The sequence below is a fragment of the Oratosquilla oratoria genome, chromosome 12 (assembly GCF_046742065.1).
Source record: "Oratosquilla oratoria isolate Oo_2021 chromosome 12, ASM4674206v1, whole genome shotgun sequence".
Lineage (NCBI taxonomy): Eukaryota > Metazoa > Arthropoda > Malacostraca > Stomatopoda > Squillidae > Oratosquilla > Oratosquilla oratoria.
Window position 1 is genome coordinate 58,258,296 of NC_134788.1, and position 24,288 is coordinate 58,282,583.

At 39.2% G+C, this 24,288-nt stretch overlaps 2 protein-coding genes across 4 annotated transcripts in view; one reads left to right on the forward strand and one right to left on the reverse strand.

The window, feature by feature from the left end:
• The window catches only part of LOC143031844 (uncharacterized), a 196,848-nt gene that overhangs the window by 59,821 nt on the left and 112,739 nt on the right, over positions 1-24,288 (forward strand). The gene's annotated exons all lie outside the window — the stretch shown is intronic.
• LOC143031845 (dnaJ homolog subfamily C member 22-like) overlaps positions 1-24,288 on the reverse strand; it is a 53,992-nt gene that overhangs the window by 6,275 nt on the left and 23,429 nt on the right. For all 3 annotated transcript variants that reach the window (XM_076196186.1, XM_076196184.1, XM_076196183.1), the window contains 3 exons: positions 22,330-22,597; positions 10,233-10,315; positions 8,227-8,363 (listed from right to left, as the gene is read on the reverse strand). In XM_076196186.1, coding sequence (XP_076052301.1) covers positions 8,234-8,363; positions 10,233-10,315; positions 22,330-22,597 — 481 coding nt within the window. In that variant the 3' untranslated portion in view covers positions 8,227-8,233. The remainder of the gene's footprint in view (positions 1-8,226; positions 8,364-10,232; positions 10,316-22,329; positions 22,598-24,288) is intronic.

Here is a 24,288-nt window from a genome sequence, read left to right on the forward strand (position 1 = left end):
AATCCAGCCATACCTTGATACACTCAACACATGGTTCATCACAAACAGACTCAAAATAGCTCCTTCCAAATCTACAGCGACACTTCTCACCAACTGGACAAAAGAACACAAATACATACCTCATCTCTACATCAACAACACTCTAATACCACACACAAACACACCGAAAATTCTTGGTGTAACATACAATACATCCATGTCTTTCAAACAACACATCACAAACATAAAAAACAAATGCACACCTAGACTTAACGCACTTAAGTCAATCACTGGAACAACATTTGGACAAAACAAAGAAACTAATATAACAGTATACAAACAATGCATACGCTCAGTGATGAATTATGCAAGTCCTGCATGGGTTCCTAATCTCAGTGAGACACACCACAATACCCTTCAAATCATACAAAACAAAGCCCTAAAAACAATTACAGGCTGCACAAATACAACACCTACAGACCATTTACACCATGAAACAAAAGTCCTCAAAGTCAAGGACCACCTCGACATGAGAGGCACACAAACACTTGCCGCAGCCACCACAAACACATCACACCCGCTACACTATATAGCAGAACACCCACACACACCAAGAAACATTAAAACAACACCCAAAGACCTTTATCACGCACAGATACTCTCTTCTCTTCCTCCACAACCACCAAATACCAGCCTCCAGAAACATATTCATAATCATATCACTCACCGCTCCATTAACACACTGAAAGACAACACACTGCTGCATGCCAGACCCCCTGATATCCACCCTTCTGAATCCTCTCTCCCACAAAAGGACAGAGTCCACCTGGCCAGACTGCAGTGCGGCCACCACCCAGCACTTCTAAGCTACCAGAAGAGGCTGGATGACTGCATTGTGAACAGCTGCCCAGGATGTAACACTTCACCCCATACCATACAACACATAATGGAAGACTGCATTATACACAATCATGCATGCAAACAACACAACATACACTCTATAAAGGATTTGTGGGAAAACCCAGTTTCGGCTGTGGCATTCCTTGGGGAGACGGGACTGCTCGGACAGACAGTCTAGGGAACGACGACAACAACAACAACAACAAAGTAAGAGATCTAGGAGTTATACTTTCGGATGATGCTACATTTGATCAACACATAGAGAAACAACAGTATCAAAATGCAGACAACGAATGGGATACATACTTAGAACCTTGCACACTAGAGAACCAGAAACCTTGCTAACCTTATGGAAAGCCCTAGTCATCCCTATCATCGACTACTGCTCACAACTTTGGGCTCCATACAAACAAGGCCACATCATGCAGCTGGAGACTCTGCACAGAACCCTTACCTCAACAATCAAAAGAACCCCAGATCACCAAGATGTGGACAAACACAATTAATGGGAAAGACTGGCTGGAAATGAACTCTACTCCATAGAGAGGAGACTAGAGAGATATGTGATATATACATGGAAAACCCTAGAAGGCCAGATCACTCCACCCAAAACAGAACCTATAAAACCAGTAACGACCCATATCACCCCAGAAGAAAACAGAACTGGAAGAAAATGCACCCAATTGGCCCTGCCATCAGAGTGCCTGCTAAAAGTCAAGACGCTCCAACACAACAGAATCTCAAGAAAGGGGGCCTGACTGTTCAATCACTTACCTAAACACCTATGGAACATTACAGGTGTTAAAATGGAAGTTTTTAAAAGGGAACTTGACAAATTCTTGTCAACCCTACCAGGTCAGCCGGGCATCCCAGGTTATACAGCATCACAACCAGCGAATTTCAACTCCATTATTGACCAGCTGGACTACAAACAACAAACTGAAAGGTGGCGGCTACGCCGTGGCCTTGCCTCAAGTTCCATCGGGGGAGCAACACTCCCTTGAGGCAGAAGCACTTCAAGGTAAATTCAAGTAACAAGTCAGTAACAAAGTCAAAGATGAAGATAACTGTTTAGTTTACAGAATACTGTGTAAAAGCTGCCCCGTTAGTTACTATGGTGAAACTAGCAGGGGAATTCATAGACAATAGAGCATAAAAATGACGTCAAAATCCACTGGACCTCTAGCTCATTAGTGGTACATATCGACATCTTTGGCCACCTCCTGGATTGGGAGGAAATAGAGGTGCTCCATAATAGACTTGATAAGAAGGAAAGAAGGACAATTGAGGCAGCGTATATTACTTCACTTCCGTGTAGCAATCATTGGGATGGTTTTGTCAAGTTAGCGAGGGTAGCAAGCAGCTTAATTCTCCACGAAGCTAGACGAAAGTGAGATGACAACACTGACTGGGGAGGAAAGGGGTGAGCTGTGTGAATATATAAGTTGTCAATATCTTACATGTGTACACTCTGAAGAAGTCCTAGTTGGACAAAACATCAGTAATAAAACTTAAACGGATTCTTGGCATTCAAACTCACCACCCTACCACTCATAAACATATATACAGTATGTATGTAAATGTGAAAATGAGAGCAGGTTTACAGGGTTGACAAAATAGTATTAGGTTGATTTGGGAATACTGAAAGATTGAGTGAAGAATAACTAACAAAAAGAGTGTGGAAGGTAGGGGTGGATGGAGTGAACCCAGTGAAAGACAGAGAACAGGATGAGTGGATGGGATGAAAGGGGCCTTGGGTATAATGTCTGCTGACCAGGAAAGGGAGATGGCACAAGATAGGTGTGAGTGGAGAGTGGTTGTGAATGGATAAGGAAGAGCCCATATCCTCTTCACTCCGGGGCACATCGCACGTCTGGCAGCATTAGCTGCCCGACGTGCAATGTTGCGTCATAATAATCGCATTATAAAAAATAAAGTCAGTGCTCAATCGTTCGTTCTCTTTCACCCGTGTATTTTGATAACCATAGAAAATATGATGAAGCCAGTTTAGAGAGAATGAAGGTTACGTAGGTACGACTACAATAAATATAATCAAGATGGCGACGTCGGCATCATCGAGTACCCACTTGCTCCTCATGCCGCCTACGTAGGCGTCACCGTATGGAAGTGGATATTATCTGTCTGTATACCATGAGGGTTCTTCCTCCTTATATGGAAAATAACCAATTAAGACATGTTCCCTCTCCTACCCATCCCACTTCCATCTATTTCTCATTCATTTCCTTTTTATCTTAGCTCCTCGTGAGCGAAGGGTCATCCCTGATCCTAGCCATTGCCCAGGTCAAAAGTAATGCAGAAAGACAGCACATCCACAGAAACATCCAATAACAAAATGAAATGGCCAAACCTTTCTTTTAGAAAAGAACATAGAGCTTTTGACATACAAACAAAGACTGTTCAAATTGGAATTACCAACTCTGGAACAAAGAAGAGATCTGCTGACTATCTATAGAATCATGAAAGGAATGGAAATCCTAGATAGGAATACATACATATACCAAGGCTTTTTCCCCCTTACAAGGGAGGTAGCCAAAAAGAAAAAGGTATAAAATCATTCCCACCCATTCCATCCCTAAATACACCCCCACTCCCCTCCACCCTCCCTCTTATCTTGGCACCTCCTGGATGATGGGTCATCCCTGCATCTTGTCCACTGCCCTGGGTCAGAAGCAGTGTCACAAGACACAGGACATCCACAACAAGGCCACTTCATTAAATTGGCGAACCCCCCCTCTGTCCTCTCATGCAGAAAAGGAGAAGACTGAGAGAAATCTCTTCAGGCTGCATCAAATTTTTCTCACACATACTACCTCAGCCCCCATCCTCCCACCCATTCCACCTCATGCATCACATCATCCATATACAACCCTTTTCCATTCACCCCTGTCTTCTGTCCTCTCCCATCCTTCCTCAACAGACATTCCCCTCTTCCCCAAAGCCCCCTTCACCCCATCCATCCACCACATCCTAGGACGTCCCCTCATGTTCACACCCACCACATCTGCCATCCAAACCTCTTTTACTATTCTTTCCTCATTCATTCTTTCGATGTGTCCAAACCATCCTAATAATCATTCAACCCTATATCCCAACTCCTTTTCCACCCCTGTTCTCCTCCTCATCTCAAACACATTCAAATTCCTTCTCTCTTCCTCTCTTATGTTCCATGTTTCTGCCCCATACAGTGCTGTTGGCACAATCACTCCTTCATACAGTCTCCTCTTAGCATCCATTCCCAGAGCCACACATCATTTTGTCTGTGATAGAGGAAAACTCTGTTCATAGAGAAATTATGACACTTTTATACTATGACTGTCCCTCCGTTATGCTGTCCCCCAACCCCTTGTTACTGTCCTGTACAATTTCTCTGAATATTCATTTCCTTTTTTGCCTACCTACCCTGTGGTGGGGGCAAAAGAATACTGCCACCAAGTATTTCCACTTGGATTGTAAGAGGCAAGAAAAAAGGGATGGGGATTGGGACTAGGGATCCTTCTCCCTATAGCCCCACAGGGGACATTCCTAAAAAGAGTAAAGTCATTAGAGATAGGAATGATTTACTAAAATGGGACAATGGAAAAAAAGAGGACACAAAAAGAAACTTAAAAAGGATAACTATAGATCTAAAAAAAATAGCTTCCCACACAGAGTACTGGATAACTGGAATAACTTAAAGAAACAGTGTGTATAAACACTATTCAAGATTTTAACCCATTCAACTCCGATGACAAGATGTCTTGTCATTTGGTCAAATAAAACAAAAAATCATAATAAAACAACAAAATGTTTGATGATCAAACAGCACCAGAAAAATATGACGTCGTCAGTCCTCCTCCTCGAGGAGGAGGAGGACTGACGACGTCATATTTTTCTGGTGCTGTTTGATCATCAAACATTTTGTTGTTTTATTATGATTTTTTGTTTTATTTGACCAAATGACAAGACATCTTGTCATCGGAGTTGAATGGGTTAAGAAGAAACTTGATGCTGAAAGATACAAAAGACGGGTCACATACATATATATACCAAAGGCATTTTCCCCCTACACAGGGGGTTAGCTGTATAATACAACTGGGTAAAAGTTGCAGGAGCTCCAACCAACACATCACAGATATGACAGTGGAAATCAAAAAGGAAATATTCTGAAATAAAATAAATTACATGCAGGGGTCTGGAGAGCAGATGTAAACTCTATTCAGTCTACAAACAGTTCTTGAGAAACACACTATCTCCACAACAATGTTTCCAACAATTATGAAAACAAACACAGACACCTTACACACTATACAAAATAAAGCATTACAAAGAAGAGAATGTACAAAGGCCACCCCAATTGAACACCTGCACAAAAAAAAATCCTCCTCAAATAACTGCAAATGAAAATAATAGGTACACAGTTCTTTGCAAGAGCTCTAAACCCTATTCACCCATCTCACTACATCTCGTAAACACAAGCAACTGAACAGAAAAAAAATCTACAATATACTCTTGAAACATCTACAGTAACCTTCCACATGTATCCCACATCCCATCCATACAAAAACATATCCACAATTAATCATAAAACAAGTATTCTCAGGCTGACCACCAAACCCCTTCATTAACACACTGAAAGACAACACATTGCTGCATGCCAGTCCACCTTGATATCCACCCTTCTGAATCCTCTCTCCCACAAAAGGACAGAGTCCACCTGGCCAGACTGCGGTGCGGCCACCACCCAGCACTTCTAAGCTACCAGAAGAGGCTGGATGAGCGCATTGTGAACAGCTGCCCAGGATGTAACACCTCACCCCATACCATACAACACATAATGGAAGACTGCATTATACACAATCATGTACACAAACAACACAACATACACTCTATAAAGGATTTGTGGGAAAACCAAGTTTCAGCTGTGGCATTCCTTGGGGAGATGGGACTGCTCGGACAGACAGTCTACGGGACGACAACAACAACCCCTCCAGAAATTAGTCTCACAGAAAAAATAAAATAAAAAATCCCAAGAGAAGCAAGAACCACACTAACATAATTTCATTCAGGTTCACCAATGACTATGACAGCACTAGCATTGAATAGTCCTGAACAACACTGAGCCTAATTGCCCAATATGTATAGCTGGGAAGGGAGAGGGCAGGAGAGAGGTTTGAGTGGAGAACTGTTGTGAATGGATGATAAACTAACATAGCGGAAGGTTTTTCTTCTTGTCTCCTCTATTTATTCATGAGGGATTAAAGGAAGGAGGATTTCCATGTAATAAAGCAGTGAGGGTAAGCCAGTTATGGCTGTTGGGCCCAGCTGTGATGCTGTGTCTTGCTGCATTTCTTCTGACCCAACCAATGGAAGACAAGGATGGCCTTTCATCCATAAATAGCAAAGAGTTTTTTTACAAGAGAGAGAAAAAAAAAAAAAAAAAAAAAAAAAAAAAAGTGTTGGATGGGCATGAGATAGGAGGAGGGTGGGCATGGCTTAGCTGGGTATCTCCTTTGTGAGGCAGAAGAAGCCTTTTGGTACATAGATGAATGGAAAGGTTCCCAGTTTCCTCAAAGTGTTGGCAATAGCCATGAATTCCCCTTATTTAGCTTCTGAAACCCAAGAAGTCTGCCTTCCCAAAATTTTGGGAAGGCAGACTTCCTGGGTTTCAGAAGCTAAATAAGGGGAATTCATGGCTATTGCCAACACTTTGAGGAAACTGGGAACCTTTCCATTCATATATGTACCAAAAGGCTTCTTCTGCCTCACAAAGGAGATACCCAGCTGAGCCATGCCCACCCTCCTCCTATCTCATGCCCATCCAACACTTTTTTTTTTCTTTTTTTTTTCTCTCGTAAAAAAACTCTTTGCTATTTATGGATGAAAGGCCATCCTTGTCTTCTATTGGTTGGGTCAGAAGCAATGCAGCAATCCATTCCTTGGCCCTGGCACCTCCATCTGGAATTCAAGTGGTGCATGATCACTTTTGCCTACAGGACAGAAATATGTCTGACTCGTTGTTAAGTGTCCATTACAATCTCATTGGGGTGTCATCTTTTCTTAGTCAAGTTACTTTTAACTCATTGGGTCGGTGTATTTTCCACTGCAATATTTAACATTATATTTCACTAGGAAACCTCATCATGTGCTTCCCATTCCTCTTACCCACTCCCCAATCCACCATTTTACAGTTAAAGTCTCCTATAATGACTACATTACCACACTGTTCAATAGCATCCCTTAAGAAAAGAGACATCTGTCAAGTTTCCATGGTACTGCTCTCAACTTTGTTCTAAACCCTTGTCTTACAAGGAACATAAATCAATGTGGAATCCCTTTGCCTGGCACTCCTGTTTTAATGCTCAGGTGAATTACTTCAGCCCTGCCCTCCCTCACAGACTCCTCTTCTCCCATTATGTCAATCTTCACAGCAATCATCACTCCATTGTCCCTAATTCATTCTTTTCTGAAGGTCTCTTCTTCAGAAGGTGTACGTGTTATTCCTTGGAAGTCTTTAGATAATGACTGCATATTATATGCAGTTGATATTTTAACCTCTTCCATACGGTGCCGCCTACGTAGGCGGCATGAGGAGCAAGTGGATACGTGAAGCTGCCATATCGGCATCTTGATTATATTTATTGTAGTTGCCCCTGCGTAATGATATACTCTCTAAACTGTCTTCATCACATTTTCTATGGTTATCAAAATTCACGGGTGAAAGAGAGAACGATCAATATAAGCGGTGACTATTTTTTATGATGCGAGTATTATGATGCAACATCGTATGTCTGGCAGCTAATGCTGCCCGCGAGATTTTGGCCCGGAGTGAAGTGGTTAAGGATTTCAGGAAACATCCCTAAGGACCAAGTCACTTATTATTCTTTTATGATTGGAGACTTATCTCACATTCACCTAATCTAACAACCTTTGAGGGAGTGTAATAAGACAGTTTATCTACCAAAATGTACCTTGTATATGAACATGACTACCAAATTCAGTCCAGCTTTCACCTTATTAGATTACATTCTTCACTTCAATACTGCAGTATACCTATAGATTTTGTTCTAGCTAATGTTAGATAATCCCATTTAGTGGAGAGGCAAAGACTAGACTGAGAACAGAGTGAGGTTCCTTCAAAATGTCCATCTTTCAGTTGAAAGGCATATCTGGCATCAATTTAACTGAAATATATAAAGTTTAGGTTATTGTGCTGAAGAACTTATTGGTGAAAAAATGCGAGTGATTGAGCTAATCTGTTCCTTGAGGTTTAATATCTCCCATCAAGCATTTTCTCCCTATCTCCATCCAATAACTGCTCCCCAGTCCCTCTTCTGGAGCTAGCCTGACCTTAATGTTATGCTGCCTCTGCACTGGACTTCCTGTTCTTCTTGCCTCTCCTCTTCTTGATGTCTGAGAGCTTTTCATACGCTGCCGCCACCTCTTGGAACTTTTGCTGTGCCTCCTGCTGTTGTTCTGGTGGGTACCTGCAACAACACATACACTATATCTGCTTCTACAGCAATGACATACTGTATCCCTGCCTATAATGAACTTACTGTCAGCAAGTAAGGGATCCTCTACCATCCTACACTACACACAAGTTCTTACTCAAGATGCATCCCATCATGTGCCTGAAATTGATTCTTTTCCTCAATTGCAAAGGTAAGACTTGGATGGAAGATATGGACATAAATGCATGTGGCCATAAGGCCCTGGTAACAAGAAAATTGATGAGAGATGAGCATTTGGGCTTGATTTAAAATATATACACATTTTGGGGGGAAATATAAATGTATTGGAGATAAGGACTCTTAATGCTAGAGTAGAGGCAATAGATGGAGTAGCAGGGAAGTATGGGATGGCAGGAAAGAACTGTTATGGAGTGATGATATTAGAGGTGTGTAATGATGATACTGAACACAGTGTCTAAGAAGAAAGACAAGCATAAGTTCATGAGAGTCTGGGTGGTGGGTAGAAGGGTAGGTGAGAGGGCAATTAATGGAGTCGGGAGGATATTAATGGACTGTAGTGGTGTTCAAAAGGGGAACTGGAAGAGTTCTGGATATAAATGTGTTCAGGGGAGAGAGCAGTGGATTTTCAGACCAGTATCTGGTACAAGGGAAGGTTATGTAGGGAAGGAAGAAAAAAGGATGACAGAGGTGCTGAAGGGGAAAACTGAATGAGCATAAGTAAAATAATGCAATACAAAACTGAGAGAAGTATGGGACATAGGAAGGATAAAGGAGAAACTGGAGTAGAGTGTAAGAATATGAATGTTTCTGAGAAAAACTGCTAAATTGCACAAAGATATGTTGGACAAAGAGGATGGGAGGGAACAGGAGAGGCAGTGGTGTCATAAAAGAGGTAAGCATGTGAGGTATGGTTCCAAAGAAGAAATGAAGATGCATAGGAGAGGTCCTGATTAGAGAAGGCAGATAACACAAGGTGAGGGAGGTCAAGAGGAGAACATATTAAAGTGGGGTATGTGTGTGACAGAGAATTTTCAAAAGAATGAAAAGATGATTTGGATGGAAGTGAAATGAGCCAGAGAGTGCAAATTAGGTAGAGAGAAGGTAAAGAGTGTCAATGGACAGATGCTTAAGGAAGTAGAGGTGATATGTGGAGTGATGGTTGAGTATTTTGGGGAACTATTGAATGCTGGGAAAGATGGGGGCATTCCAATTGTAACAATGGGAGATTCCAGGAAAATAGTTGATGGGAGAGGAGAATGATAGAGCTATAGGACAAGAGGAGATACAAAGAATCTAGATATAATACTAGACAATCTTATTTAGCTTAAGACAAATTTTATACTGTATTTTTAAATAACTGTCACAAGCAATCTTCATAGGATACATATAGTACTGATCAACTAATCAATTACTCTGTTGCCCCTAGTCTCTTGCAGAAGACCCACAGCCTTTAGGTAACAGAGCAACAGCCTCTGATATATTGCTGATTTGTGCTCATTTAACCCCTTCTATACAATGATGCCTAAGGAGGCATCACAAGGCACGAGTGGGTATATGAGGATGCTGGCATCGGCATCTTGATTATATCCATTTTGTAGTTGTAGATGAGTGACCCCCATATTCTGTGAACTGGCCTAATCATATTTTCTGATTATTAATATTCAGAGTGAAAGAGAACAAGTAATACAGCTGTAACTTTATATTCTATAATGCGAGTATTGTGGTGCATCATTGTACATCAGGCAGCTGATGCTACCTGCAAGCATTTGGCTCATATGGAAGACGTTAAGGAACTAGTTTTAGGCACCACCAGACAATTTCATTCACCTAAGAGGGTTGAATTACACATTACACTGGATTCAGTGCCACCAATCCACTTACTTATCTGGATGCCACATTTTAGCTAAGTGTCGGTACTGCGCTGTGATCTCCTCCTGGCCAGCGCCCCGTTCCAACCCAAGAACCTGTGGGGCAAAACAAATGCTGCGACATTACTACCTGCAGTCATGATACTATGAGAGAAAAATCAATAAATGAAAAACACATTCTCTACCCCAATTTATGAAGGAGTGGCTTTGTCAAATAACATCTTTTTACCATGATTTTTCATGAGAGACAGTGAGTAAATACATCTTGTATGCATAAAAAAATACATTCAAAGGGTATACAACCCATCACCTTTTATGTCACTCAATATTCTGGAACAAAATATACTAACACACAACAGAATGTATACCTATAAATAATTCTGTACACACAGAACTATTTTGAGGATGGTCATGCATGTGTTGTATCCAAATACTATACTTGGACTCAGCCACCCACTTATGAGGGGGAAAAGACCCTTTGGTATGTACGATATACAAATGCTTACAAGACTGTGATATTATAATTTTGTTAGCATTATGTATAGATGTATAACGTAAAAGTGATGTGTCATTGTGTGTGTGTTCATAGCAAGAATGAATGTTTCGGAACTTTACAAATTGCCATTTCTGTTTACATGATTATCATTTTATTTTGTAATGTGAAAGTTGAATGAATGGGATATAGATTATTAATACTATCAAATTTAAATCATTGTATTAATGAAATGTGAATGTATTTAAATTTCTGTGTGCAAGGAATTATTATGAAAAATTGAATACAAGCAACTGCTTGGGCACGCCGTACGAAGCGTACATGATGCATATTTTTTGTCAGTTGTGAGCCAACTTTGAGAGAGTGAAGTCATGTGTGAGAGTGAGAACATTTCTCCTGTGCCGTGCAAATAAACTGAGGAACGATTCTTCATACTGTTTCCTTCACCATTGTTGAACAACCAACAAGACAAACATATGCAAAAGATTAAGTAGCTGATATAATACATAAAACTAGCTACACATTGGAAAGAATGGAGTATAGATGCATAAAAAAAAGAGAGTATGGCATCAAGCAAAACAACCAAATCCATACAAATGGCTACTTTTCTGGCTAATGCTAAATAATTTTCTAATAATACACCTGCTGGATGTGCTGTGCCTTGCGACACTGCTTCTGACCCAGGGCAGTGGACAAGGTGCAGGGATGACCCGTCATTTCAGGAGGTGCTAAGATAAGAGGGAGGGTGGAGGGGTGTGGAGTGTATTCAGGGATGGAATGGATGGGAATGATATTATGCCTTTTTCTTTTTGGCTACCCCCTGTATGGGGAAAAAAGCCTTGGTATATGTATGTATGTATGTACACCTGACACCAGTTATCCTAAATTACTCCATGTGAAGAATACGGCTGTGATCATTACCAAAATACAATACAGTACACCTGAAACTCTACATTCATTGGTTCCATGTTTGCAGTTTTCCATTAGGATATTTTGTATTTACCTAGTTGTATTATACAGGAAGGGAGCTATGCTCATAGTGACCCATCTTTGTATCTTTCAGCATCAAATTTGTTCTTAAATTCTTGAATAGTGTTTGCACACACTGTTGCCTTATCTAATTTATTCCAGGTACCCATCACTCTGTGTGGGAAGCTATTCTTTTTCAGATCTCTTCTATAATCATCCTTTTTGAGTTTCTTTTCATGTCCTCTTGTTTTTCTGTTGTCCCACTTTAATAAATCATCTCTAGAATTTCCATTCCTTTCATGATTCTATAAATAGCCAGTAGATCTCCTCTTTCTCTTCTTTGTTCCAGAGTTGGTAGTTCCAATTTGGACAATCTTTGTTCGTATGTCAATTTGGAGTGTTGGTGCCATCTTTGTCGTTGCTCTTTGTATTCTTTCTAATTTCTTTATATTCTTTTTAGTAATGGGTGTCCATAGTGTTGCAGCATACACATCAATGTAACTAATATTATCTTGACCATTTCCTCATCCAAATAGTCAAATGCCACTTTCATTGACCTTAGTAGGTTGAAGGTTTCTCCAACTATTTTATGTTTGTCTGGTGACATGTCTTTGGTGATTATTACTCCTAGGTCCCTTTCCGAGTTCACTTTTTTTACTTCTTCACCAATAATTCCTCGGTATTCTATTTTTACTTTTTCAAAACTATTATACTACACTTCTTGATGTTAAAGTTTACTTTCCGGTTTTTACTCCATTTCCAGATTTTATCTACGTCTATTTGTAGTGATTCACAATCTTCCTATGAACTTACTTTCTCTAGTATTTTTGCGAAGAAGTTCATACAACATTCCACACCTTCATCTATGTCATTTATATATATGGCAAACATTATTGTGTTGGAAAAGGTTTGATGATGATTTTGGCTGTACGCTCTACTGACAATAGGGATCAATGATGTACTGCCTGCATGCAGCAGTCCTGCAAGATGAACAAATCTGCCTATTTTCAAAACCCATCAATCCCTCACCTCTGCAAGGCTGGTACTCGATCTCCTGATAGGACCCAAGATCTCTTTCATCAACTTCAATTGTATTTCTTCCACTTTTTTGCACATGGAGAGCTGACAACCAGCAATTGCTCCCCTCTCCCTATCATTCTGAACTGGTGACAGAGAAACAATCCCACACTGGTACAACACAGAAAACAGTCCAAAGTTTCTTCCTACACAGATCTGTGGGAGGTTCTGAAAATTGTTGTCAGCTGCTGTTAGGCTGTCTTTTTTTTTTTTTTTTTTTTTTTTTTTTTTTTTTTTTTTTTTTTTTTTTTTTTTTGGGTGTACTTACCTAGTTGTATTATACGGGAAAGGGAGCTATGCTCATAGTGACCCATCTTTGTATATCGCAGCATCTAGTTTGTTCTTAAATTCTTGTATGGTGTTTGCACACACTTTTGTTTCATCCAATTTGTTCCAGACATCCACCACTCCGTGTGGAAAACTATTTTTTTTGTCTTTCAGATCTTCTACAGTATCCTTTTTGAGTTTCTTTTCATGTCCCCTTGTTTTTCTTTTAACCTACTATAAGTCTTCTCTTTCAAGGACTTCCATCCCTTTCATGATTCTGTAAATGGCCAATAGATCTCCTCTTTCTCTTCTTTGTTCCAGGGTTTGTGGTTCCAGTTTAGACAATCTTTGTATGTCAATTTTGAAAGTGTCGGGGCTTTGACATTGCTCTTTGGATTCTTTCTAATTTCCTTATATTCTTCTTTGTACTGAGTGTCCATACTGTTGCAGTGTACTCCAATCTTGGTGTGACTAATATATACGGTATATATATATATATATATATATATATATATATATATATATATATATATATATATATATATATATATATATATATATATAAATTGTAGGTTTCTCAGACTATTTTGTTTGTATGCTTGACTGGGGACCTGTCTTTGGTGATAATTACTCCTAGGTCCTTTTCGTAGCTAACTTTCTTTACTTCCTCTGAACTTTTCTTGCCAATCCTTTGTCCTCCTTATCTCTCAAGAATCAATTTAGATTATGTTTTTCCTTTAGACCATATATTACTATACAATTTTTTGTCTACTGTATCTCTTACTAGATTATATTTTCCTTTAATTACCTTAATGACTGCATCTTCAGCCTTTTCCTACATTTGTTGAGGAACTATTTCTTTAAAAAACTACCTTATCTTCTTTGTCTTCTTTCTAATCATTCCTGAGTTGTTGCAAATCAACTTCTATGCTTTTTCCCGCTTCCACGGTCATTGCTTTTATCCATTCTTCCACCTCTTTCCTGGTCTCGTTATTTGTGTTGTCATTATTTTTCAACCTCTCATTTTGACATTTTAACTTGGTCAGTTCCTTTTTCAGTGCACTTAACTCTTTTTTTTATTTCAGTGCTTACTTTTTTTAAGCCACTTCCTTGTTTAAGTCTTTGTCTTCCATAAATTGATAGTTTCTTGCTTCCATGATTCATTCATATTTCTCATGTCTCTCTATACAACTCACTAAAAAGTCTTCTTTTGTACCCACTGAATCAAGAAAAATGACCCTTATTGCCATTATCAAATAAAAACCTTTTTGTAGCTGTCGGTGATCTGAAGCCTATGTTTACATTTTGCTTCGCTCTTGCACTGGTAGATGGCTCTGGGTACATGTTTAAATTGTAACGTGATGGATCAACCTTGGGGTTTCTCTGGCCCATCATTATTTTCTTCCATTTTACTTCAATTACACTATTCATGCTGTAATTTAACCGTTTTGGGTATCCACATGGTGTCCCATCTCTATATCTCACCATATCTAACTTTCTCTTAAAATCATGTATTGTTTTTGCACACACTATTGTTTCATCTAGTATGTTCCATACATCCACAACTCTTTTTCAGGTCCCTTCTATAACTGTCCTTTTTGAGTTTCTTTTTCATGTCCCCTTGTATTTTTCTTATCCCAATTTAATAGGTCTTCTCTATCAAGGATTTCCAAAACTCTCATAATTCTACAGATGGTCAATAGGTCATCTCTTTCTCTTCTTTGTTCCAGAATTGGTAATTCCAGCTTTGACAATCTTTCCTCATATGACAGTTTTGAAAATGTTGGGGTCATCTTTGTAACTGCTCTTTGGATTCTTTCAAACTTCTTTATATTCTTTTTAGTACTGGGTGTCCATAGTGTCACTGCATACCCCAGCCTTGACCTTACCATTGTGACTAATATTTTCTTCACCATTTCTTCGTCCAAGTAGGTAAAGGCCACCTTTATTGGTCTTAGCAAGTTGTAGGTTTCTCAGACAGTTTTATTTAACTGTTTATCAGGGGTCATGTCTTTTTGATAATTACTCCCAGATCTTTTTCAGAACTTTACTAGACCCTCTTATGCCATTACTTTCTTTTTTAGGAATGTTGCTTCATTACACCTTCTGTTAAACTAGCACTTAATATACACCTCTTCCTGTTTCTGTCATTACATATCTATCCACTCCTTCATTATAGATTTACTTCCATTTCTGTCTATTGTAGAATTTTTCCCTACTCACTTTTTGAAAGAAATTTCTAGGTTTCCCAAAGTCTGTTTTGTTATACATCAGCCTTCCTTTTCTGTATTTCTCGTCTCTCTCCATATATGATTTCCTCTTTTAGTTTAAACTCAAGTAATATGTGGTCACTTCTCAAATGCTGTCTTGTATTCAATTTTATCCACAATTTTAGGCTCTGATGCACTCATTCTTTAGGTGCATGATTTCTTTAAATCCATAATCTCTTGATTCCATGAAATCTTCCTAGATCTTGTCTCCTTTTCTATGCCTATAATTCTACTAAATTTTCTGTCATATCTATTGAATCCAGAAAAAAATTCATCTTCACCATACCTTAAAACACCCAATGGTGTTTCCATGTTCTTGTTATGCTTCAGTATTGTCCCAATAGGGGTCTCTGCTCTTCCAACATTTATGTTGGGTTCAACTCCATTGCCATTCCTTTGCATTTTCTTCAATACTCACAATTTCCACTGTATTAAACCATCTCAGGCAGACATGAATATTCCCCTTCCCACTTAATACAAACTAGGTTTCCTGTTATATTCATGGTTGAATAGTTCCGTTATTTCTCCAGAGCTCTAGTTGTCTTCACACTGTGACGGTCAATCTGCCTAATTGTATTTACCTAGTTGTATTTTACAGGAAAGGGAGCTACGCTCGTGGTGTCCCGCCTTTGTATCTCGCAGTGTCTAGTTTGGTCTTAAACGCATGAATGGTTTTTGCGCACACTATTTTTTGGTCCAGTTTGTTCCAAGTGTCCACCACTCTATGTGGAAAACTGTTTTTCTTCAGATCTCTTCTATAACTATGTTTTTTTTATTTTCTTTCCAGTGGATAGTTTTAGATACTAGGGTGCAAATGTGGCAGGAAAAGGTGGAGTGAAGGTGGAGGTAGAATGTAGATTGAGAGAAGCGAGTAAATGCCTTGGTGGATTAAAGAGTGTAATGAGGAATAGACATTTGGGAATGGATGCGAAGAGGAGACTGTATGAAGGACTGATTGAGCCAACAGCACTGTATGGGGCAGAAACATGGAACATGAGAGAAGAAGAGAGGAGTTTGAATGTGTTTGAGATGAGGTGTCTGAGAAGTATGGTGGGGGTTACTAGGCTAGATAGAGTGAGAAATGAGGAGATGAGGAGGAGAACAGGGGTGGAAAAAGAGCTGGGAGATAGGGTTGATGAAAGAATATTGGGATAGTTTGGACACATGGAAAGAATGAGTGAAGAAAGACTAGATGGATGGGGTGAAGGGGGCTTTGGGGAAGAGGGAAATGTCTGTTGAGGAAGGACGGGAGAGGACAGAAGACAGGGGTGAATGGAGAATGGTTGTATATGGATGATGTTGTGATTGCATGAGGTGGAATGGGTGGGGGGGTGGGGGGTGAGGTAGTATGTGTGAGCAAAATTTGATGCAGCCCGAAGGGATTTCTCCCCGTCCTCTCCTTTTATTCAAGGGGGGGACGGAGAGGGGGGGTCGCCGATTTAATGAAGCGGCCTTGCTGTGGATGTGCTGTGTCTTGCGACACTGCTTCTGACCCAGGGCAGTGGGCAAGGTGCAGGGATGACCTGTCATCCAGGAGGTGCTCAGATAAGAGGGAGGGTGGGAGGGGTGTGGAGTGTATTCAGGGATGAAATGGGTGGGAATGATTTTATGCCTTTCCCTTTCTGGCTACCTCCCTTGTAAGAGGGAAAAAGCCTTGGTATATGTATGTATGTCCTCTTGTGTTTCTCTTGTCCCAGTTTAACAAGTCCTCTCTATCGAGTATTTCTGTGCCCTTCATGATTCTGTAGATGGTCAGTAGGCACCTCTCTCTTCTTTGCTCCAGAGTTGGTAACTCCAGTTTAGCCAGTCTTTCCTCATATAACAAGTTTGCAAGTGCAGGTGCCATTTTTGTGGCTGCTCTCTGGATTCTTTCTATTTTCTTTATATTCTTTTTGGTACTGGGTGACCACCATGTCGCCGCACATTCTAGTCTAGGCCTTATCAGTGTGACCAATATTTTTTTAATCATTTCTTCATTCAAATATGTTAATGCCACTTTTATTGATCTTAGTATGTTATAGGATTCTCTGACAATTTTGTTTATTTGCTTATCATAGGACAAGTCATTTGAGATAATTACACCCAAATTTTTTTCGGATCTCTCCTTCTTTACCTCCTTAGTTCCAGTTTTATATTGTCCTGATATTCTATTTTTACTTTTTCCAAACTCCATTATGCTACACTTCTTAATATTGAAGTCCACTTCCCATTTCTAACTCCAGTTCCATACCTTATTCAGGTCTTCCTGTAGTGATTTGCAATCCTTTTCAGTTTTTACTTTCCTCAACAATTTGGCATCGTCTGCAAAGAAGCTCATGTAACATTGCACATCATCATCCATGTCATTCACATAAATAGCAAACATGTGTACATGTATGTTTATTTACCTAGTTGTATTATATGGAAGGGGAGCTATGTTCGTAGTGACCTATCTTTGCATATTTCAGCATCTAGTTTGTTCTTAAATTCTTGTATGGTGTGTGTGTGTGTGTGTGTGTATTTACCTAGTTGTATTTACCTAGTTGTATTTTACGGGAAGGGGAGCTATGCTCGTGGGGTCCCGTCTTCATATCTCATTTTATCTAAACTATTTTTAAATTCATGTATTGTTTTTGCACACACCACTTTCTCATCTAACTTGTTCCAACTGTCTATTACTCTGTGAGGAAAGCTGTTCTTTTTCAAATCTCTTCTATAGCTGTCTTTTTTTATTTTCTTTCCGTGTCCTCTTGTATTTCTGTCATCCCATTTTATCAGATTCTCTCTATCAGTAATTTCTATGCCTTTCATGATTCTGTAAATAGCTATCAAATCTCCTCTCTCTCTTCTTTGCTCTAGTGTCTGTAGTTTAAGTTTTTGTAGTCTCTCTTCATATGATAGTTTTGAGAGTGTTGGTGCCAGTTTTGTGATTGCTCTTTGTATTCTTTCTAGTTTTTTTATACATTTTTTTGTACTTGGTGACCATATCGTTGCTGCATATTCCAATCTTGGTCTTATCAGGGTGATTAGGATTTTCCTCACCATTTCTTCATCCAGGTATGTAAATGCCACTTTGATTGTTCTTATTAAATTATAAGTTTCTCCAAAAATCTTATTTATATGTTTCTCAGGTGATATATTATTCATAACAATGACTCCCAGGTCCTTCTCATTTTATACTTTTTTTATTCCTTCTTCTCCCAAATTATATGATCCTGTTATTCTGTTTTTGCTTTTTCCAAACTCCATTATACTACACTTTTTTGTATTGAACTCCATCTCCCACTTCCTACTCCATTCTTGTACTTTATTTAGATCTCTCTGTAGTGATTCACAATCTTCTTCAGTTTTCACTCTTTTCAGTAGTTTTGCATCATCTGCAAAGAAGCTCATATAGCTTTCAATTCCTTCATCCATATCATTAATATATATAGCAAACATTATTGGGGCCAGAACTGTTCCCTGCGGGACACCGCTTATTACTTCATTCCATTTTGAGTGCTGATCTCTTATCACTACTCTCATTTGTCTTTCTTGCAAAAAGTCTTCCATCCAATTTAGCAATTTACCTTGTATTCCTCCTTCATATTCTAATTTCTTAAGCAACTTCTTATGTGGTACTTTGTCAAAAGCTTTTTTTAGGTCTAGAAATGCACAATCAGCCCATCCATCTCTTTCTTGTATTATATCTATTAGCCTTGAATAGAAACATATTAAATTGGTGACGCATGATCGTCCTTGTCTGAATCCAAATTGTCTTGGATTTAGTACGTTGTTTTTTTCCAAGTATTTTACCCATCTACTTTTGATAATTCTTTCACATATTTTTGCTATTGTACTTGTTAGAGAGACTGGTCTATAGTTGGTAGGTTCTTCTTTATTTCCTCCTTTATATATAGGTACTATATTTGCTTTTTTCCAATCTTCTGGAACTTTTCCTTCTTTTAAGGAACTGCTTATTATGCTATGTATTTTGTCTGCCAGTTCATTCCTGCATTCTTTCAGAATCCAGTTTGCTATTTCATCTGGCCCATGCGATTTTCTGACATCAAAATTACTCAAGTGTGTCAATATTTCATTCTTTGTTACTTCTATTTCTTCCATAGGGGGGACTTTTTCTTTCCACTCAATCTCTTCAGGTTGTATATTTTCCCTTGTAAACACTGATTTAAAATGTTTGTTCATAATTTCTGCCATTTCCATTTCCTCAGTGTATTCAACTCCTCCTTGTCTTAATTTCTCCAAGTCTTGTTTGGTTTTCAGTTTATTGTTTACAAATCTGTAGAATAGTTTTGGTTGATCTTTACACTTTTCTATAACATCTTTTTCATATTTTCTTTTTTCCTCTCTGCACTTTTGTACATATTCATTTCTATAACCAGTATATATTTTCCATTTTTCAGGTCTTTGTCTTTTTTCCATCTGGTCCAGGCTTTGTCTCTTTTGTCTTTTAACTCCCTACAACTTTTGTTGTACCAGCATTTTACATATTCTTTTTCTTGTTTTTGTCTTGGGACATACTTTTCCACTCCTTTTTTGTAAATTTTTGTCAAAATATTCCATTTCTCTTCCACTGATGTTTCTTCTTTGTATATTTCTTCCCAGTTTTCTTGTTGAAAGAATTCTCTTATTTTATCAAAGTTTGTTTTTTCATACATCATTCTTCCTTTTCTATATTGTTCATTTCTTTTCATATATTTTTCTTCATTAAGTTCCAGTTCAATCAATATGTGGTCACTTTTACCTATTGGTGTTTTATATTCAATCTTGTCCACTATTCTAGGTTCAGATGTAATTATTAAGTCTAGCCTCGATGGTTCTTCTTCATTTCTATACCTAGTGTTTTCTTGTATCCATTGTGTCATTGAATGGTCAGTAATCATCTCAAGTAGAGCATTTCCCCATGAGTCATCACCACTCTTTACTGTCATTTCTTCCCAGCAGATTTCTTTGCAATTAAAGTCGCCCATCATAACTATTCTTCCTCCGTCTTCCATTATTTTAGTTAATGCTATCTTTGTGTCCTCTAACATACTTTTATATTCACTCTCCTCCCATGAGGCTGTTTTCGGAGGCACATAATTGATCACAAATTTTCTGCTCTTCTTATCTCTGTCTTCCACTTCTATCATAATCATCTCTACTGTATTCTTTCCATATATGACACCTTTCACGTTTATATCCTTCTTAGTCAGGAACATAACTCCACCCCCTTGCTTTTTCTCTCTGTTTCTAATCCAATAATTGTATGCATCATGTCCTACACTGTTGGGTGGTAGTGGGCCTTTTAATTTTGTTTCTACAATTCCCATTATGTCCGGTTCTTTTTCTTTCAAATAATCATTCAGCTCATTCAATCCTGTTATTAATCCATCTATATTTGTGTAAGACACTCTTAGTTTTCTGCCACTTCCATTGTGTTCTCTGTTTCCCTTATGTTTTTCTTTTGTATGTCGAACTTCCTTAGTTTCATGTTCACTACTCTCCAATAGAATCTCTCTTTCTCTGACTCCGTTCTGTTCTCGTTTTTTGCCTTAGCTTCCAGTCTTTTCTGCTTTTCTTCCTCTCTTTCCTCTTTATTCATTTCTCTTTTTATCCATATCTTTTTGTATTGTTCACTTGTTGCTAGTTTCCCTGTTTTGGATAAGATATTCTCTGCCGTTGTTTGTGACTTGAATTTAATCTTAATTGGTCTGGTCTTGTCTGTGCTATACTTTCCGAGTCTAAATTTCTCTTCGATTTGTTTCATAATTCCTGGTTCATCTTCCTGAACTGATTCTAGTAATTGGCTTACTTTTTCATTTTCCTCTTTGATTCTTGTGGTTCTATCTGTGTTGTGTTTCTCTTCCATTCCTAATATAATTATACATTTCTTCTTGTCTGCTAAATCCCTTACTATATTCTCCTTTTGTCTCATCACTTTAATAACTGAGTCTTCAGTATGTTCTTTCAATTGCTGTTTGACTATGTCAGTGAATGAAACCTTATTTCCTTCTTGGGTTTTCTTCCAATTTTTACTTTCTTTAGCTATCGTTTCTCTGTTTTCTTTACTATTCTTCTTCAATTCCTCATTCTCCACCTTTACCTCTCTTAACTGTCTTTTTAGGTCTTCTATTTCATCAGTTAAGTTTTTATTCGCCTTTTCCAGTTCTTCCAATCTTTCAACCCTTTGTAAAATGGTGTTCATATGACCTAACCTACTCTCCAAGTCCTCGATCACCTTATCGACCTTCTCTTCTAGTCTTGTCAGCCGGGGGGGGGTTGTGTCCCCCCCACCCTCTTTAAATCCCTTGAAAATATTCTCATCACTTTCTGCTATATTGCTCCTATCTATACCTCTGATCTTCACATTCCTATTAGACATGTCGTCATCATCCAGCTCGTCTTGGGGTCGTTTGTCTACCTTACGGCGGCCCGTCAGGGCCATTTCCTCCACCTCCTCATTACCTTCCATTTCCCCAGCAATCCCTCCCCCTCTCCTCTTTCCTCACCTTCCCACTACCCCACGAGCAATTTCCCCCACCCTGCAAATACAAAAAGGCACTTCTCTTTGCGTTGGGATCCACAATCTGCACTTTTCTTCAGAACGTTCTTCAAGCCGTCCGTTCGTTGAAAGTGTGTGTGTGTGTGTGTGTGTGTGTGTGTGTGTGTGTGTGTGTGCATGTGAGTGTGTGTGTGTGTGTGTTTACCTAATTGTAGCATACAGGAAAGGAGCAATGCTCTTTGGGTCCCATCTCCTATTCTCTAATTTTCTAACATAACTAGACTCAAATTCATGTATGGTTCCTAAAGGTTGGGGACCAGTTTGCTTGCTCCTTTCCTGTATATTACAATTAGGTAATTAGAAATACAGTCTTAAATCCCCAAATTCTGACAAAACCATACATTTGCCAGCTGATAGAAAGAAAAGAAAATAGAAAGAAAAAAAGAAAAGAAAAGAAAAGTACAAAAATATTACTAGCATCCAACAATTCTTTTAGCCAAAATAGTTCTACTCATAGGCACATATTGTAACTACTAAACATATTACCAGACAGATGACCACAAATACACACCTTTAGTGCATGTTTTTCCCCTAAAGGATCCAACATGTCTACAAAGTTGGCATATGCAATATGGAGGCCATGAACTCTGATGTCATTCCATATACGCCATACATTGTTCTTGAACTCCAGAAACATGGGAGAGTTGAGGAAGTTCCGGGCTGCATCTCTTAGCTTTATGCGTTCCCCTTGTCGATCTGTCACCTCAGCATTGAAGTAGAAAAAGGAAACCCACAGACTGCTGAAGACCAGCCAGCAGCAAGAGAGCTTCAGAATCCGCCTACCAAGGAATTGTGAATTGTTACTCTTCAATGTTAAAATGACACATGGAAATATGAATCAGGTGTGAAAGGAAGAGAGGCTAGGAGCACAGAGAGAGGATGGAGGAGATTGGAAGGAGCACAGGCAAGGATGGAGGAGGGAAAGGGAATGTACACAAAGGTGTAAAGAAGTGGAGGAAGGGAAGAGAAAGAGGAGGGGGGGAGGAGACTGAAGAGGAAAAAGAAACAAGGGAGAATGAGGAAGGAAAATGAAATAGAGAACAAGAAAGAGGAAGAGATGGAAAAGGTAGAGGAAAAAGGAGGAGGAAGGGGAGAAAATGGTGAGGAGGAAAGAGTGGGAAAGGGGGAGTAGAGTTGGAGGTGAAAAAGGAGGGAAATGGGAGGACGCAAAAGGGAGGGGAGGGAGAGAAGGAGCAAGAGGTGGTGTTGGAAGAGGAGGTGCATAAGAAGAATAAAGATGAGGAACATGAGGAAGAATGGAGAAAGGAGTGGTGTGTGAGGACGAGGAGTCAGTTCCTCAACTGATTCCATTCTGTTGTGGGAGTGACTTTGAAATGCCCTTCAATTTCAATTATCCCATTAAAGCACTATGTTGAATTTACAGATTTTGTTGTTTCCTTCAGCTTCCAAGAACCATTCTATAAAGATCCTGTTCTGGCTAGTGATAGGCAACTGAGCATGGATAAAACTCTCCATGCAGTTATGGTTTAAAAGCTCCTGGGACCAATGATGGGTGACTGTGAATGACGGTCCTGCAAAACAGATGTTCCAGAGAATCATTGTCTTGCTGCTCATCTTCACAACCCATCAATGCCTTCATCTCCATCTGAAGATGCAGTCTTAAGGGGTTAGTGTATCTAGAACGAGCCCAAGATCTCTATCCATTTTTACTATTTACTTCTCCACTTTTTCACAAAAGGAAAGGTGAGGAATTATTTTGTTTTTAAATAATGTTGTCATGTAGGAACTGGAACCATTACATGTGTTTGTGATTTCATCTGTAGTGTATTCAGGGATTGTTAAAGTGGGGCAGTGCAGGATGAGGTGTTATGTGTCTTCTGAGTGGTGGTTGAATTTTAGGCAGCTTGATTCTATGACCAGATTTATTCTGTGTTGGTACCATCTTACAGCTGGATAGTGTCTTGAATGCAAACATGCTAAACGACGACAAAAAATCCTTCCCTGGGTTGGGCTTAGCTGGTGGACAGTGCCAGTTACATGGGAGCCAGAAGTCTCCTCCATGAGAAAATTGGGGCAATGGACTGACTCATTGACAGTAGTATATTTAGTGTATGTTTTTGTACTGGTGTGTGTGTGTGTGTGTACAAGTGTAGTGGTTGCTGTTCCAATTCTTTGTGTACTGACTTGCACTGGTAAGTGTAGTACATAAGAGGTGGATCCATGAGTGGCCTGCGTTGCATTTGATGGATATGTTAGAATAGTTGATTGGTTTTGTACATATTGGGCATGTGTATGGGCCTTGGTAAGTTCCTATGTCTCTAGCTATTAAGAGATGGTGCAGCAGGGCAGGCACCAGGGTACTGAGAGCATGTGAAAAAAAGTGGAATGAAAGAGAGGGAAATAGTTGGAAAGAAGTGGTGAAATAAAACAGTGAGTTTCTAAGCCCAATCCAGAGACTAGGCACCAGCCCCTTAGGACTGCACCTCCTTGTGGAGGTGGGGCTGGTGTG